Raw genomic sequence first — 18,385 nt, 5'->3', positions numbered from 1 at the left:
TTAGATATAAAAGTCCAGAAGTGTCCAAGATGGCAGCATAGGAAGACCCTGAATTCACCTCCCAAAGACAGATGGAATCTACACGTCCACAAAGAGCAATTCCTCTGGAAGAATGAGGAATGACTCAACAGCTTCTGTACAACAAAGGATAGAGGGACCAAACAGAGAACAGGTGGAGAGCCTGAGACACAGTAACAATGGGAACCCGACCCCCAACATTACAACTACAGGAAGGAGGGACAGCACTGAGGGGCCCCGTGCAGATTTGCCCATCCTTGGGCACAGCAAAAAAGCACAATCCTTCTAAGAACCAAAAAGAAAAGTTCATTTACTAACCCTACAGCATGGGCAAAATGGAGGGGAAACTACTGGAAATCTCTCCAGAGCTGGAGAAGCTGACAAGTGCCATTGTTCACATTCCCCCTCCACCTTGATAGCACAGACAGGAGCAAGGTCCAGGCACTCAAAATGGCCTGCTGCCTCAGTGAGCCCTGGGCCCCTAGCCCACACCAGCTCCAGTCATCCCCCTCCAGGCCAAGGAACTCCCAGCTCCAGCCCGCTTCAATGAGGACAATTATAAATTAAAAAAAAAAAAAAAAAGTAGTTAAGGGCACTCAAAACATGTAAAATATAGTAACATATACATAAAACATGGAAGGTGGGGGAATAAAAATGCAGTCCTTTTAGAAAATGCTCAAACTTAAGTGACCATCAACTTAATACAGATTGCTGTATACTTAAGATGTGAACCACATGATAACCACAAACCAAAAACCTACACCAGATACACAAAAAAAGAGAAAAAGCCAAGCATAACATTAAAGTCATCAATCACAAGGAAAAAGAACAAGAAAAAAAGGGAAACAATGAACAAAATGGCAATAAATACACACTTACTGATAATTAAATATAAAGAGTCTAAATACTACGACAAGATCTAGGCTGATGGGATGGATAAAAAAACAAGACCCATCTATATGCTGCCTATAAGAGACTCGTTTCAGACCTACAAAAACATAAAGACGAAAGGGAAGGGATGGAAAAAGATATTCCAAGCAAATGGAAGCCAAAAAAAAAAAAATAAGGAAGAAAAGAAGCCAGAGTATCAATACTTATATTAGATGGAATCACCTTGAAAATAAAGACTATGACAACAGACAGTGGCACTGCATAACGATAAAGAATTAATCCAACAAGAGGACGTAACAATTGTAAATCTCTGTGTACCCAATATTAGAGCATCTAAATATATAAAACAAGTATTAACAGACATAAGGGGAGAAAGTGACAGTATCATTAACAGTAGGGGATAGCCAGCTTCCATCAATGGAGAAAATCAAACAGAAAATCAGTAAGGAAATTGTGTCATTGAACAAGACATTAGCCTAGGTGAACCTAACAGGTATATGTAGAACATCAGATCCAAAAAAAAAAAAAAAAAAAAACCATTCTTTTCAAGTGCACCTGAACATTCTCCAAGACAAATCACATGTTAGGGGCTGTCTGGGTGGCTCAGTGGGTTAAGCCTCTGCCTTCAGCTCAGGTCATGATCTAGGTTCCTGGGATCGAGTCCCGCATCGGGCTCTCTGCTAGGCAGGGAGCCTGCTCCTTCCTCTCTCTCTCGACTTGTGATCTCTCTCTGTCAAATAAATAAAATCTTAAAAAGGTCTCACTAAATTTAACCTTAAAAAGCATTTAGGAACACTTGGGTGGCGTAGCTGGTTAAGCATCTGCTTTTGGCTTAGGTCATGATCACAGGGTCCTGGGATCAAGCCCTGCATCAGACTCTGTATGCAGAGGGGAGTGTGCTTCTGTCTCCCTCTCCCCCATCCCCTGCTCATTCTGTCTCTCAAATAAATAAAATCTTAAAAACAACAACAACAACAAACAACCCAACACCAAACCACCTATGGGTCAACAAAGAAAGCAAAAAGAAAATTAAAAAAATACATGGAGACAAATGAAAAATAAAACATCATGGTTCAAAATCTTTGGCACATAGAGAAAGCAGTTCTAAGATAGAAATTGATAGCAATACAACCAAGAAACAAGAAAAATCTTAATTCAACCTTACAAAAGAAACCAGGGGGAAAAAAGGGCAAAGCCCAAGGTTAGTAAAAGGAGGACAGAAAAATCAGAGCAGAAATAAATGGAAGAAACTAAAAAATAATAAAAATCAATGAAACTGAGAGCTCTTTCTTTGAAAAGTGAAACTGATAAAACTTTAGCCAGACTCATCAAGAAAAAAAGAGACAGTTCAAATAAATAAAATGAGAAATTAAAGAGAAGTAAAAACCAACAGCACAGAATTACAAAGGATTAGTAAGCGACTACAACAAAAAATTATATGCCAACAAACTGGACAACACAGAAGAAATCATTAAATTCCTAAAAATGTACAATCCTCCAAAACTAAACCAGAAAGAAACAGACACCTGAACAGACCAAGTACTGGTAACAAAATTGAATCTGTCATCAGATTCAACTTCAAAGCTATGCATTATACTCTCAAGCTGAGGTATGAAATAAAAGTGTTCTTCCTCCCCAAAACAAAAACAAGACAAAACAAAACCCTCCCAACAAACAAAAGTCCAGGACCTGATGGAGTTAGGTCAATCTACTAAACACTTTAAAAAAGAATTAAAACCTATCTTCCTTAAACTACTCTAAAAAAACAGAATAGAAGGAAAGCTTCCAAATACATTCTACAAGACCGCATTATTCCGATAACCAAAACCAGACAAAGACACTTAAAAAAAAGTAAACTGCAGGACAACATCCCTATGAACACAGGAGCAAAAATCCTAAACAAATGTGCTTGGCAACCAAATTCAACAATGCAGGAGAATGATGATTCACCACGATGAAATCAAATTTATTCTGAGGATGGCTCGATATCCTCAAATCAATCAATGGGATACACCACATCAACAAAATGAAGGATAAAAATCATATGATTATCTCAAGAGATGCAGAAAAAAACATCTGACAAAATTCAACATCTGTTCATGGCAAAAACTCAACAAAGTAAGTTTAGGGGTAACATACCTCAATATAATGATAAACCCACAGATAACATCATACTCAAGGGTAAAAAACTGAATGCTTTTCTGCTAAGATTGGAATAAGACAATCTCACCATCTTCATTCAACACAGCATTGGAAATCCTAGCCACAGAAATCAGACAAGAAATAAAAGGCATTCAAATTGGTAAGAAAGAAGTAAAACTTTATTTGCAGATGACAGGACACTATACAAAGAAAACCCCAGACTCCACCAAAAAGCTATCAGAAGTAATTGGATTCAGTGAAGTTGCAGCATACAAAAATCAATATATACAAATTTGTTGCATTTCTACACACTAATAACAAACTGACAGAAGAGAAATTCAGAAAACAATTCCATTTACAATCGCACCAAAAAGAATAAAATACCTAGGAACAAACTTAACCAAGGCGGTAAAAGAACTATATTTTCAAAATTTTAAAACACTGATGAAAGATATACCATGCTCATGGACTAACGAATCAGCATTTTTAAAATGTCCAAAACTCCTGAAAGCAATCCACAGACTGAATGCAATCCCTATTAAACACCAAAAGTAATTTTCACAGAATTAAAACAAGTAATCCTAAAATTTGTATGGAACCATAAAAGACCCATAATAGCCAAAACTACCTTGAGAAATGAAACAAATCCTGAGGTAACACAATCTTCAAGATATACTACAGATTTCAAGATACACTACAAAACTGTAATAACCAAAAAAGTTTATTAATGGCACAAAAGAGACACACAAATCAATGTGACAAACTAGAGAGCCCAGAAATAAACCTACATTTATATGGTCAATTAATCTGATAAAGAAAGCAAGAATATGCAGCAGGGAAAAGACAGGCTCTTCAATAAATGGTGTTGGGAAAACTGGACAGTCACACGCCAAAGAATGAAACAGGACCACTTTCTTATGCCGCACACAAAAATTAATTCAAAATAGACTCAAGAACTAATTTAAGACCCCAAACCATAAAATTCCTAGTAGAAAACGTAGCTAGTAATCTCTCTGACATAAGTCTTAGCAACATTTTTCTAGATCCACCTCCTCAGACAAGGAAAACAAAAACAAAAACAATTGGGACTACACCGAGATAAAAAGCTTTTGCACAGCAAAGAAAACCATGAACAAAACAAAAAGACAACTTATTGAACTGAAGAAAAAATTTACAAATGACATATCCTATAAGGAGTTAATATCCAAAATAAAAGAACTTACACAACTCGACATCAAAAATACAAATAATCCAATTAAGAACTGGGCAGAGGACCTGAATAGACACTTTTCCAAAGACATATAGATGGCCAACAGACACATGAAAAGATGCTCAAATTACCAGCCATCAGGAAAATGTTAAATCAAAACCACAGTGAGTTGTCACCTTACACCTGTCAGAAGGGGTACTGAAAAGTGAGAATTAGTACATGTTAGCAAAGATGTGGAGAAAAAGGAACCCTCATGCACTGTTGATGGGAATGTAAATTGGTGCAGCCACTGTGGAAGACAGCATGGAGGTTCCTCAAAAAATCAAAAATAGAAATACCATATGAACCAGTAATCTGTTACTGAGTATTTACCTAAAGAAAATGAAAACACTAATTTGAAAAGATAAATGCACCTCTATGTTTAATGCAGCATATTTACAATAGCCTAGATATGGAAGCAAACCCAAGTGCCATGATAGATAAATGGATAAAGATGTACATATATATATAATGGAATACTCTTCAGTCATAAAAAAGAATGAATTTTTCCAACCTGTAACAACAAGGGTTTTATGCTAAGTGAAATAAGTCAGACAGACATAGACAAATACCACATGATTTCACTTTTATGTGGAATCCAAAAAAAACAGAACAAATAACTGAACAAAAAAAGCAGAAACAGAGGTGTAAATATACAGAATAAACTGGTGGTTGCCAGAAGGGAGGCAAAGTGGGCTAAAGGGAGTATGATAGAGGCTTCCAGTTACAAAATGAGTAAGTCACAGGGATAAATGGTCCAGCATAAGAAATAATACAGTCAGTGGTACTGTAACAGAGTTATATAGTGACAGATGGCAGCCACATTTGTGGTGAGCACAGCATAATATATACAGCTGTAGAATCGCAATGCTGTAATTTTAAAAAAGGAAAGGGTAGACAGCTGAATTTAATCAGGACCACAGTTTTGCCAAGCAGGTATGATGATGGAACAAAAAGAGGTAAGGGACTCAAGAAGAGCAGCTACAGTGAAAGACTACGGAATCCGAGCAGATCGGGAAAGTAGTCAAAACAGGAATTAAAGAGAGCAAAAAGAGAGCACCCGATAAAGTTAAACTGCCTCTATGTTGAGAATGACTGAGTACGAAAGGAGAGGAGGTTATGGGTTAAGTTAAAATGTCTGAATCTGTGATTTTAGAAGTAGAGCAGTTCTTTGTGACATCAAGGTACAACAGCCATGGCTAAGAACACCTTAAAAGTGAGAGAAGGGGGCACTGGGGTGGCTCAGTCGATTGAGCATCCGACTCTTCATTTCAGCTCAGGTCATGATCTCGGGTCCTGAGAGCAAGCCCTGCATCACGCCCCAGTGCAGAGTCTGCTTGACCCTCTCCATGCCCCAAATGCTCTCTCTCACACACACGTGTGCTAATAAATAAATAAAATATTTTTTGGGAAAAAAAAAGGAGAGATCACCTGGTAATACAGGAAAGTCAATAGGAAGGGAGAACAAGGCAGGCAGAAAGCATGAAACGGCAAGGCAGTCTGAGAGTTGCAAGCAGTCTGAATGAATGTAAGAGCGGCTGAGAGGAGGATGGAGAGGGAGGGAAGAGCCACTTAAGTCATATCTGAAACGCAATTTGCTCAGAATGAGAACATCTTCTGAAGGACTAAATCAATGCAGTTCTAAGAACACAAAGGGTAGCAGATACATGGAAGCAGATTTCAAAATAAAAGAGAATGTCCTAATGTCCAAAAATTACATATATAAGTCATCTTGAAAACTCTTTATGACTCAAGTGTTCAAGCAAAATTCCATGTTGCTCTGCTTGCAACACTGTACAGAGGACCAAGAAGTCCCTTCCAACTCCATGAAGGCAGTAAGAGAAGAAAAAACATTACTTACCAGTTCTACACCTATTACTCCTGCACCAATGACAACCATCTTCTCTGGAACTTTTTTTAAAGATAAAGCACCTGTAGATGACACTATTGTATCTTCGTCAATCTATAATAAAATATATACAATCAAGATTATCTGGAAAAACCTACTGAGTTATAAACTGACTCCACCAAAAATGCTAAGACATTTATTTGTTTTGAGGTATCTATGACTTCTATCCATACACTCAATTTTATCAAATCCCATTAAACTGCTCACTTAAAATTTCATCATTTGGTATTTCAAAACAAAACGGTCAGTTTTAACTTTGTAATGAATTCAAATCCATCTAATTGAAGTGTTTTCTGGTAAAAATCACTGCAGAATAAAGACAATCAACTTCCCAAAGCTGAACGACTGTCAATGTATAGTACTTCAGTTAGAAATTTCTCCAAGTTCATAAATAGCATGAATAGTTTATAAATGTCTTTCTGAAGGGAGGTTGTACCACATACCGTGATTCCAGGAAAAGGTGTAACCTCCGAACCTGTAGCAATAAGAATGTTCTTTGTATCAATAACTTGAGTGCTGCCATCAGCTTTCGTAGCGGTGACCTGATTTTTGCCAGTTATCTTTCCATATCCATTTACGTGGACAACCTTTATAAAATGTTTATAGATTTACAAAGTTTAAATGATTTTCATGATTAAAAAAACGTGACTAATAGGAAAAAAAGTACTCTATTAAGTAACACATCCAATACAAAATGCTTCCTCACTTAGTAAGGCTACACATGGAGCAGCAAAAATTTGTTCTATATACCAGAGAAATCTATTTCAGGTTAGTATACAATTTTAAATTAAATAAATACCCCCAGCAAAAAACCCTCCAAAAAACAAAAAAAAATCAGCAGCCAAGTTCTAACAGAACTGCTCTATCAGATTAATGCTTAATGTATATGTAAAATAAAGCAGACATCTGCATGTTAAACCACTGACCTTATTCTGTTTGAATAAGTGGGCAATTCCACCAGTTAAAGCTTTTACTGCTGTACTCTTCTGCTCCATCATCTTCTCCAAATTCAAGCGAACTTCAGACACTGTAGTTTGTTAAACAAATCTTTAGTCCTTAGCTAAATTCTTGAAGCAATACGGTATTTTTCACTAATCACAGAAAACTTCAGCCTAATGTTTACAGGACTGGATAAAAGGCAGTATTAAAACTTCTAAGTATAGTAACTAACGTAACAGTCGTAGCTTACAAAAAGACTAAGAGCAACATCTCTCAATAAATAGAACCTATCAAACACTGCAGAAAGTACACCTTTGGGAAAAATTCAGTCCAAAATAAACATTATATCCCACTGTGGCAAAATATTCTAACAACTTATGATGACAGGTCTAGATGAGAGTTCAATAGAAACAGCAAAGTAAAGTATCACCTGAAATTATACGTAAAAAGAAACAATAATATTATGAAACAAAAACTAAAAAACACTCAACTGAAAACTTTAAATATAAAAACTTAATATAACAGAGTTTAATAAACTGGATTTAATCACTCACTTAACTTAGAATTCTGAAGCAAGTGTGTAAGAAGATAAAGCTGCTTTACTCAACACAACTTCAGAAGAGGGATAGCTCAGCAATCAGCACATGCAACCAACACAAATCGCAGAGATGAGGAAACACAGACTCTGAGAGCCTGGACTGACCTGAGCCAAAGGGCTACAACAAGAAGCTCTGCCTACCTTGCGTGTCCTCTTGACTAACCCTGTCTCCTCTTTCTTCCTTCTTTCCAAAAAGTAGGCTTTGACTCTACCTTTCATCTACTTCGATCTATTTGCTTTAGTGTGTACGTATCCCCTTCATACCCACTGGATAGCCAACTACAGCCCATTTCTTTCAGAAACCTACTGCTACAAACAAATGAAGGAAAAATAATTACCTATCCCCATCTCCTGATGTTTAAGCACTCCCTAAAACCCCAACCTTTCTGGATGTATCTGTCAACAATTGGTAAGAAAGGATGAAATAAAAACAGCCCAAAAAGAATGGCAAGAGACAAGCCATACAAAATTAAAATGGAATGTCCTCCTTTTACACTGTGCTACACCCCCACCCCTCCTTTGTTCTTCCCACTACCAACAACTTGGGTAGACCAACCTACCTGCCTTCCTTCTCTGCCCGCCAACTCCCCACCCCGAGATCTCCAGGTTTCAGGGAAATTAAAACTGACTTCACACACACACACACACACCTGACTTCACACCAAAGTTTTCAAAGGAACAGAAGATGTCATAGTAAAAATCTGGACTTAAGCCCTCTTAAGTAAATCTCTCTACATTTTTAAAGGTCTTCTTTTACTCTTTCCTCAACAAAACATATGTTACACATTCATTAGATATACATAAAGCTGTAGCCAAAAGAGTCAAGTCAAATATGGCTGGTAAATTGCTGAATATGAAAGGTATACTTACTTTCAATTCCCCTAGATGCAAAATCTTTTCCATGGGCCATATGATAATAATGAGAGTTATTTAATAAAGCCTAAATAGATAAAATGATCAAATGTTGATAATAAGACTATATACAATCAAAAAGCACTTAAGAAATGACATTCTCTACATGGAATAATACAAGGACTACGACAACTCAGTTTCTGTTCTTACATTATTAACATAAGCCCAATAATAAAGACGTAAAAAAACATTAAACAAGCAGGAATGAAAAACAAAACATCTCCACTTCCTTTAAAATCAAAGGAATAAGTAAGTACACTCTTCAGGGCAGCAGGTGAAAAAGGCAGTCATGTCTACATATATAAAACCCCTAAGGGAAGAATTTACTACCTACTATCTGTTTCACTGGTAAAGGAAAGCTGAAGAGAAAAAATGAAGCACCACAGCCTGTTTGAATGGAAAGGCTGGGTATTTGAAGACAGAGAAGCAATTTCAGGAATGTATGGCAGACTGGTGACAGCACTGTTTAAGCTTTACCAAGGAAAACATGTTTTTTATGATCAACCAGGGTTGCTTAATTTCTAATAACTATTATCCTAATGTTCTAGTCCTAATACATCCTTCTAATCAGTGGCTAATGAAAAACACCTCTGCACTGTACGAAACACATGCTCACCTTAGAAGGAATACAACCAACATTCAAGCACGTTCCCCCAAGCGTCTCATTTTTCTCAACGCAGACTGTCTACAACCAAAGAAAACATTATTTGACTACTTACAACCTGCAGTGGCTCAGTTCATAAAATTCCCACGCATCTGTCTTAATTCTTCTACAGAACAAGTTACTGACGCTGTTTGTGAGGATAAAATAGACTCCTTTAAAATATATCATTTCAGAAATAATGCTAAATGCAGGCTCACCCAAAAATGAATTGTACTCAGAGACATTTTTGCCTAACATTATCAAACACATGCCCTTAGTCCTATTACCGTAGCTTCCAAAGCAGAATTAGAAGCCAAATGTACAAAGTATTGGGGGGAGGCGGGAAAAATGGACCTCACAATCTCATGAGAGCACTGCAACTGAGTAACATTCCTCATTCATCTCAGGCCTATATTTAATTTATAGAATAAACAAAAATTTACCATTACTCTTTATGTGCAAAGTATTCTGTAAATATGATCGACTCTTTTCCAATAAAAATGTATCAACACCTTGTTTAGTCTAAACCTTACCTTGAAGCCCAACTGGGCAGCTTTTATAGCAGCGACATATCCTCCGGGACCAGAACCTATCACTGTCACATCAGCATCAACTATAATAAAAGCAAATTGATATAAATAGTTAATTGCTTAATACTGACCAAAAACAGTGCATTAAAAAAAAAAAAAAAAAAAAAACCTGCTATTTTAAACCTCCAAGAAAGTACAAAATAACCAACATTTTCTTCACAGTACTATTTCACTCCTAGGCACCTGACGTTCTGTGACGTAACTGAAAATGGCACAGATTTTTAAACTTCATTTTCTATTTGTTCATTATGACATATGGAATACAACTCAGTTCTTTTTTTTAGAATTTATTTATTTGAGGGGCGCCTGGATGGCTCAGTGGCTTAAGACCTCTGCCTTCAGCTCGGATGGTGGTCCCAGGGTCTGGGATCGAGCCTTACGTCGGGCTCTCTGCTCAGCAGGGAGCCTGCTTTCTCTCTCTCTGCCTGCCTCTCTGCCTACTTGTGATCTCTTGTCTGTCAAATAAATAAATAAAATCTTAAAAAAAAAAAAAAAGAATTTATTTATTTGAAAGAGTGTGCACACATGCATGCGAGTGGAGGGAGGGGGAGAAGGAGAGACAATCTCCAGCAGACTCTCTGCTGAGAGCACAGCTGACACAGGGACTGATCCCACAACCATGACCTTAGCCGAAACCAAAAGTCGGGCCCTCAACAGACTAAGCCACCCCGGCACCCCACATCTGAGTTCTACATCCACCGAATCCACTGACCTTCCTAAATTCCACACTGTTCTACTTAAAAATAATAAGACAGGTTTTTAGTGACACTGAAAGACATTATCTGTGTGAGGGAAAGGGCTTTGTTTTGTGTGTGTGTGTGTGTGTGTGTTTAAAGATTTTATTTGTGATAGAGCACAAGCCGGGGGAGCAGGAGAGGGAGAAGCAGGCTTCCCCACTGAGCAAAGAGCCCAATGTGGGACTAGATCCCAGGACCCTAAAATCATGACCTGAGCTGAAGGCAGACACTTGACCAAGGAAAAGGGCCTTGGAATCTGACATAACTTGGCTTCGAATCTCAGCTCTGCCATTTATTAGTTGTGTGACCAAGGGACTTAATTTTCCTGTCATAAAGGAACAATAACATTGCCTTAAATGATTTATTTAATGTTAGGATTAAATAAGACAATTATTTGCATAATGCCTTAGTAGTGCTAACTTTAAGACTGAGTACACCCACTTCAGGTACTTCTGAGAAAGAGAAAAACCAGCTTCCCTGTACTGGATGGCAAACATGTTTTGAACTTCATTTGAACGCTAATAAATTTTGTATAGTTTAATAGTTCATTAAATGAACTATTCTGGACATTGGCCATATAAAAATACAAAAAAATTTTTTTAAAGATTTTATTTATTTATTTGACAGAGAGAGAGATCCCACATAGGCAGAGAGAAAGAGAGAGGGAAGCAGGCTCCCTACTGAGCAGAGAGCCTGATGTGGGGCTCGTTCCCAGGACCCTGAGATCATGACCCGAGCCAAAGGCAGAGGCTTAACACACTGAGCCCCTAGGCGCCCCATAAAAATACAAAATTAAAAAAAAAAAAACCAACTTGGTATCAGCAACCTTAGGAATGCAGTAATTGTAACACTTGGAAAAGTCTAATTATTCCCACTGTTCTCGAACCAACTTCAAGTAAAGCTACAATCACTTATAAGACTTGGGAGAGAGTCTCCCTTCCTTCTCCCCACCCTCCCAAACTATCCTTACAACCCCAAGCACTTAGCAGTATATAACACGTTTTCACATCTATTACCCTTTTTGATTCTCAGAACTTCCTAGGAGGAGAAAAGCCTTATAACTGACATTTTACAGATAAAAAACGCTAGGTTCAGAGAGGTCATTTAACTTGCCCAAGGTCACCTAGCAAGTGGGTCAGAGAGAAAATTAAGCTTTTTGTCTTGCAGTGATCATTCCGTTATTCAACAGGATTCTATTCTCAAATTTAAACTAACATAAGCGAAAACCCTGAGAGCACTAATCAAGTTTATAATTACTAGCTATCCGATCTGAGAATAGTTTAACCTGCTTTACCTTCGGCAGCCCTATGTACACAAAACAAAGACCACAAAAAAACCTCCTTCATAGGATCGTAATACAGAATAAAACAGCATATATACATAACTTAGCATAGTATGTGGAACATACATAATAAGTATTTGCTATATGGTAGCTATATTCTGAACTATGAAGATGCCAAATTTTAACTTCTGGTCACCCCCTCTCCAAAAAAACACCACTCCCCCAAGCATGGGAGTACTAGTATCATCAAAAAACCTTTGCTGGCCTGAAAAGAATCACAGAACCTCAGCGATGGAAGATAACTAAGAAGTTATCCAACTGACAAAATCTAAGAATCCTTCCTACTGAATAAATAAAAGGACTGATTCTTCTTGGTTATAACGGATGATAATTAGGATAACTCAGTACATGAAAAAAAATAGACAGTCCGTCCAATACATGAAAAAACTATTGCTTCCATTTTCACTGATTCATTTGTGGTCTTTGGCTATACTGCTTGGTTCCCTGGTTCATGTTCAGAATTAAGTACATAAGAAAACGTATATCTATTTTCAAATTTTGAACAAAATGATGGCCTAAACAGCATCCCTTAATTTGGGTTCTAATTTTTAATGCACAGTAATGAAACACAAGCTAGAAAAACAGGATTTTTTTGTTGAATTTTTAACATCTTTTCTGATTAAAATATGTAAATTTAAATTTACACTTAAATTTAAATACAGAAAAGCCCAAAAAAGTTGAGTTTCATTTCCCAATGTAATCTTAGGTTTTTTTTTTCTTAAGTTTACAAAATACAAGAAATTCAGAACTAGTCACCTCTCACTGAAGATACTGTATGCACCATTCCATCAGAATACCACTAATGTACTATGGAGCACACACAAAAAAAAAAAAAAGAAAAAAAGAAAAAAAGAAGGGGAAATGTAAAGTCTTATCTACAGATGGGTCAGTGGAGAATATAGGAGGGTGTGATTCTGTGACAAACATTCAAAAGCAAGCCAATATTTAGGGGATATCTTCAATATACTTGGAAATGTATCAAAAAAGGTGGACTGATAGGTAAATGAAAGAACAGATCTGTGATAATTTAAGTACAGTAAAATGTTAGTGGAAGAATCTGAGTGTTCACTGAAAAATTCTTAAAACTTGTCTAAAATGTCTGCAATTTTTCACAATAAAATGTTAGAAAAACCAACCAGTTGGCTCTCACTTGTACCAAAAGCTGCATGCAAGTAAAGTGTACAACACAATATTCTGACGCACCATACCCTTGTCAAAAAGCATTTGTTGGTTTGGTTTTCACATACAGTTTTAAAAATCAGGATATAGACCAATTGTTCAGTGAAACAGATCAAGGAGTATCTGATGAAAAGTTTTACAAAATTAGCATTAGCCTTTCAGAATGGAAAAGAAAAACTGAACAGGATATACAAATTGGTATCATGAGAGAAAGATGACTAAGTTAGAAATATGGCAGAAGATAGCTGGATAGCAATTCGTATTAGGAGGCAGTGAACTAACTGGAGAAAGCTATCAGGTCCATACTTTAAAAAATAATGGGGTACAGTCAGGAGTGACTAACTTCAACAGACATAGCAGTTAATGCCATGAAATGAACTGAAGGAGAAAAAGCAGGATAAAGTATTCTACTAATGTTACTTACAGTATCATTGTGAGGAAAATAAGCACACCATGTTATCAAGGCTACCACTGAAGTCAATGTGTCAAGTTACAAATCAATTACAGTCATCAACCAGTTGCAAGATATATACTGACAAGTCATTCTGAGACAGTAACTACCATATGGGTAATACCCTGTACCAGGCAGTGAGCTAAATGTTTCCTGTTGTCTTATTTAAGCCTCCTTTTGTCTCATGACACAATTATTATACCTCTATTTCACAGGGAGAAAATAAGGCTAAGAGTAACTAAATAACCCGCATTAGGCTGCCCAACTAGTAATGTCATCACCCCAAACCACTCAGCTTCTAAAATTCTAAATTCTAATACTCTGCTTTCTGATGATAACTCTACAACCTCCCCTAACACATTAAGAAGGAGAAATATACTTAAAGACAAAAAGGATATAAAGTTTTTTTTAAAAAAAAAGAAAAACTGGAGTTCAAATATGGGCTTCTACCTCTTCCTAAATCCTTGGGAAATAATTTAATCTCTCTGACTTTGATGTAACATAGGAATAAGTGACAGTAATACCTACATCCCACCGTTGTGAGGTCAGACATAATGTCTGTCAAGACCCTGGGAGGAGGGCAGGTGCACATGAAGACACTCAATACATGTTTCTTCCCTTCCCAGATCCACCTCCCAATCTCACAGCCTCCAATCTTACTCTCACCCTATACACTGCTACCCCATTGTTATCTTTCACTAAAATCTGACTCAGATACTACTCTCTCCTCCTTCATTGGTTTCCCTTTCTTTCTCAGTCAACAAACATTTATTGAACACTAGCAACTGTGCCAGGTGCTAAGGAAGGTTTCCCCCTCTCTTGGATAAAATCCAAGCTCCTAAATGCAGCATCCAAACCTCTTCCTTAGCCTCATCGCCCACCACACTCTGCTCATGCACCAATACCACTCAGTTTAAGCTTCAGCAACAATGAATTACTGTTAGCTTACACCTACAGAATTACACTGGTCTACCTATGTACATTCTGTTCCATCTACCTAGAAATAAATGCTGACAGCATGCATTTCACATTAGACACTACTCTAAGGTCCAGGGATATCTATAAAAAACACAGCCCTGATTCTTATAGTCTAATGAGAGAGGAAGAAAAACCATTACAATAAAAACGCTAATCTGTAACCAGAATGACTTTAAAAACAAACCACTATCATGCCTCTGCTTAAACCATTCCAATGGCTTCCAACTGCCCTTAAAAGAGAGTTAGAGTCTTTCATTATCTGCAGAGATCATCAACCCATCTTCAACAAACATTAGGCACACTGGCCCTTTCCAAGCTCCTCAAAGACACTAAGCTCCTTCTCACATTGAAATACTCCCACATGCTGTTCCTTCTACCTGAACACCTCTTCCCAGACCCACTCCCACATCAACCTGTTTCAGATATCAACATCATTTCCTTAGAAGAGAACTCCGTGACCATTCACAATCCACATACAGATTTCATAGCTCCCTATGCTTAGCCTGTGGAGTCATTATCACAATTGCTTACTGGATGTTTGTCTTCCCCAAATGGACTATAAACTCTATAAAAGCTGCATCCTGTCTGACTCATTCACTACCAGCCCAATAACCAGCACATAGTGCATATTACATATTCTCTATTTGTTGAACTAATGAATGAATGAATGTAGCAAATGTGAGTGTCTTAAGGACTAGGAGTTCATTCCGGTCATGAAATGGAAGGTCCTATCAATAATACACATTACTCTTCAAATTTTGAGGAACTTCATTCATACAGATATTCAAACATCTTCCAGATTTTTTTTAAGACTATATTTATTTATTCGAGAGAGAGAGCATGAGCAAGAGTGCACAAGAAAGAACACAGTGTGTGCGGGGTGCAGGGGAAGCAGGTTCCCCACTGAACAAGAAGCCTGGTTCTGGACTCAATCCTGGACCCTGGGATCATGACATCAGACGAAGGCAGATGCTTAACCAACTAAGCCACTCAGGTGCCCCTTCCAGAAGTTTTAACAGGACTGTATTATATATAATAAACTTGGAAATTCTCAAGCTGGTCTGATCAACCAGTACTTCCTGGAAGCGGACCAAACAGAACAGAGATTAAGATGGAGGTTCTAGAGTCGAGGAATCTTCCCAGTTATGTCACTTCCTAGCTGGGACCTCTCTTGACTCAGCACCTCCACATATAAAATGGGGAAAATAGCAGCACATTATCTTGTCAGATGGCAACAAGGATTAAAGACTGCCTGAGGCGGAGTAAGCGCTCAGGGAATCAGTTACTATTAGTGTAGCTGTTGCTGGGGATTTACTTCATACCAGACACCACAATGGGTGATTCTGATAAAGCAACAACTAAACCAGACATGGTTCCATTTCTCGTATTTATTCAATAAATATGTACTGAGTACCTACTGTACCACTCCAGGTGCTAAACAATCACAGTCCCCGCCCTAACAAAGTGTAAATCCTTGGGGGAAAGACAGCTGTTAAATAAACGCCAGTTTTGACTCTTGGTTTCAGTTAAGTGTCTGACTCTTGGTTTCGGCTCAGGTCATTATCTCAGGGTCATGAGCTTAAGCCCTGAATTCCGGCTCCACACCGGAGCTCAGAGTCTGCTTGTCCTTCTCCTGCCCCCTGCTTGCACACATGTGCTTGCGTGCTGGCTCGCTCGCTCTCAATTCTCCAAAATAAATAAAATCTTTTAAATAATAAATAAATGCCTCAGATAAATACAAACATGAACACACAATGCGTGTTACTCCATGCAACCAAAGACTTCACACACTGTATTAACGTGAGTACTAAGGGATTTAAAATTTATTCAATGTCAAGGAATCACTACACAATTTTGATTCACAAGTACTTGGTTACCCTCATTCCATGAAAATCTAAGATCCTGCTCAAAGACTACCAAATAGAAGGCACTGAATAAATCGCTGTTGATTAACTCCAAAAGTGAAGAATTAGCCACAATGTCTTTAATTACCTGCTCTGGAAACAAAAATCTAACATTTCTCCTGTTGCTTGAGTTAAGAAAAATTACTATTCCCATTTAACAAAGACAACTGATATATGCCAAGTATACCCCAATAAAACTATAAGGAAAAAAAAGGAACAAACAGAATAATGGTGGGGAGGCTGGATGGCTCCGTCACTTAGGCCTGGAGACTCTTGGTTTCAACTCAGGTCACGATCTCACAGTCATGGGATCCACCCCATGTTGGGCTCTACACTCAGTGCAGAGTCTGCTTCAGATTCTCACTCCCCCTTCCTCCCACTCGATCACTCACTCTCAAATAAATAAATAAAATATTTTTAAAAAATTCCTTTGTAAACAAATATGATATTGTTTAAAAATTATTTTTTTACTTTAAATTATTTTTTAAAAATATTTTTAAAAAACACCATTTTTTAAAAAAGGCATAATGGGTCCAACCGTTTCCCCCACCAACAAATTAGTACTTTTTAAAGGATTTCTTGCCCTTTCTAAAGCTAGGTAAATCATTCACTGTTGATCACTGGTGACAGGAATCCTCCCACTACTCTTTTTTCCAGAAATAAAATATCTCAGATCATGCTAGTCTGGCAGCAGTTAAGGTACAGGATAAAATTATTTCCAAGAATGCAGGGACACTAATGGTTATACTTCCCCCCAACTAATGGTTTCTACAAAAAAGTTTTAATGCAACTTTATTTATATGGGTGATTCAGGTAAATGTAAAAACAGATAACTTCAAATAACTAATATGCAGTGGTACTGGGAGGCCAAAATGCCTTACTACAAGCCCATTAACTTTCTGTTTTAAAAAACAAAATATATGTCCTTTATAAAAACTTCAAAAATACTAAAAAAAAAAGAAAGAAAAAAAGAAAAAGAAAATACCCATATTCCCCATATCCCATAGTTTCCTTTCAGGGTGTATCCTTCCGTCTTTAAAATAACGTTTTTGACAAGCCCATCAGAATTTTCAATTGGGATGTCAAAAAGTCATCTCACCATTCTAACAGTGTCAAACCACCGACACGCTTACTCTTACACAGTTGTCAGAATTTCAACTTTTTTTTAAATGTAAACATTAAAAATAACTCCCCTGCTCAAAATCCTTCAGTGGTTTTTCCTTTACACTGGGAGTAAAATCCAAACTCCTTCACCCTGCTTACCTCTCTGCTGTCACATCCTATGGGTCTCCGCTCCAGCCACACCAGCCTTCCTGCAATGACTTAAACCTCACAATCTAATTCTCACCTCAGATTCTTCTCACTGCTGTTTCCCTCTCCTAAAATAACCTCACTCCCTCTCTTCACTCAGATGTCATCTCCTTAGAAAAGCCCTGACATCCTATCTACAACAGTCATTTTTACTCCCAGTTACCTGCTTTTATTTTCAATCTCTAACCAAAATATTTACCTGTTACCTGAGTATTGTTTGTTTTTTCCAAAAAAGCAGGGCTTTGCCTAGTTCACTACCTAGACACACTAGGTGCTCAATAAACATTTAAGTGAATAAACACATGAACAAATGAATTCTATGACAGATTACTTATTAGTTGTTCTAACATTCACTTACTTTTACATTTAAACACAATGGAACTATGAATTAATCTGAGGAAAAACTGTTTTACTAAATACTTACTTGGTTGATCTGCATAAGTTCTCAGAGGCACTGCAGAAACTCCCTGTAAGCCATGAGATATCCGACTAAAATGGCCTCTCTGGAAAAAAAGAAAAAAAAAAAAAGCTGTATTATGTAGAATATGAATTCAAAACAGAACTCCCGAAGGTCAATGAAAATGTAAGGACT

General features: G+C 37.3%; 1 protein-coding gene across 1 annotated transcript in view; it reads right to left on the bottom strand.

Moving 5' to 3' along the window:
* Positions 1–18,385, bottom strand: part of DLD (dihydrolipoamide dehydrogenase) — a 31,337-nt gene that overhangs the window by 10,780 nt on the left and 2,172 nt on the right. The window contains exons 2-8 of the mRNA XM_032306030.1: positions 18,218–18,296; positions 9,835–9,914; positions 9,275–9,343; positions 8,617–8,686; positions 7,136–7,236; positions 6,653–6,796; positions 6,162–6,263 (exon numbers count right to left, since the gene is read on the bottom strand). Coding sequence (XP_032161921.1) covers positions 6,162–6,263; positions 6,653–6,796; positions 7,136–7,236; positions 8,617–8,686; positions 9,275–9,343; positions 9,835–9,914; positions 18,218–18,296 — 645 coding nt within the window. The remainder of the gene's footprint in view (positions 1–6,161; positions 6,264–6,652; positions 6,797–7,135; positions 7,237–8,616; positions 8,687–9,274; positions 9,344–9,834; positions 9,915–18,217; positions 18,297–18,385) is intronic.

Source organism: Mustela erminea, chromosome 11 (genome assembly GCF_009829155.1).
Source record: "Mustela erminea isolate mMusErm1 chromosome 11, mMusErm1.Pri, whole genome shotgun sequence".
NCBI lineage: Eukaryota > Metazoa > Chordata > Mammalia > Carnivora > Mustelidae > Mustela > Mustela erminea.
Note: the sequence above shows the minus strand (reverse complement) of the source record. Positions and strands in the feature narration are given on the sequence as shown.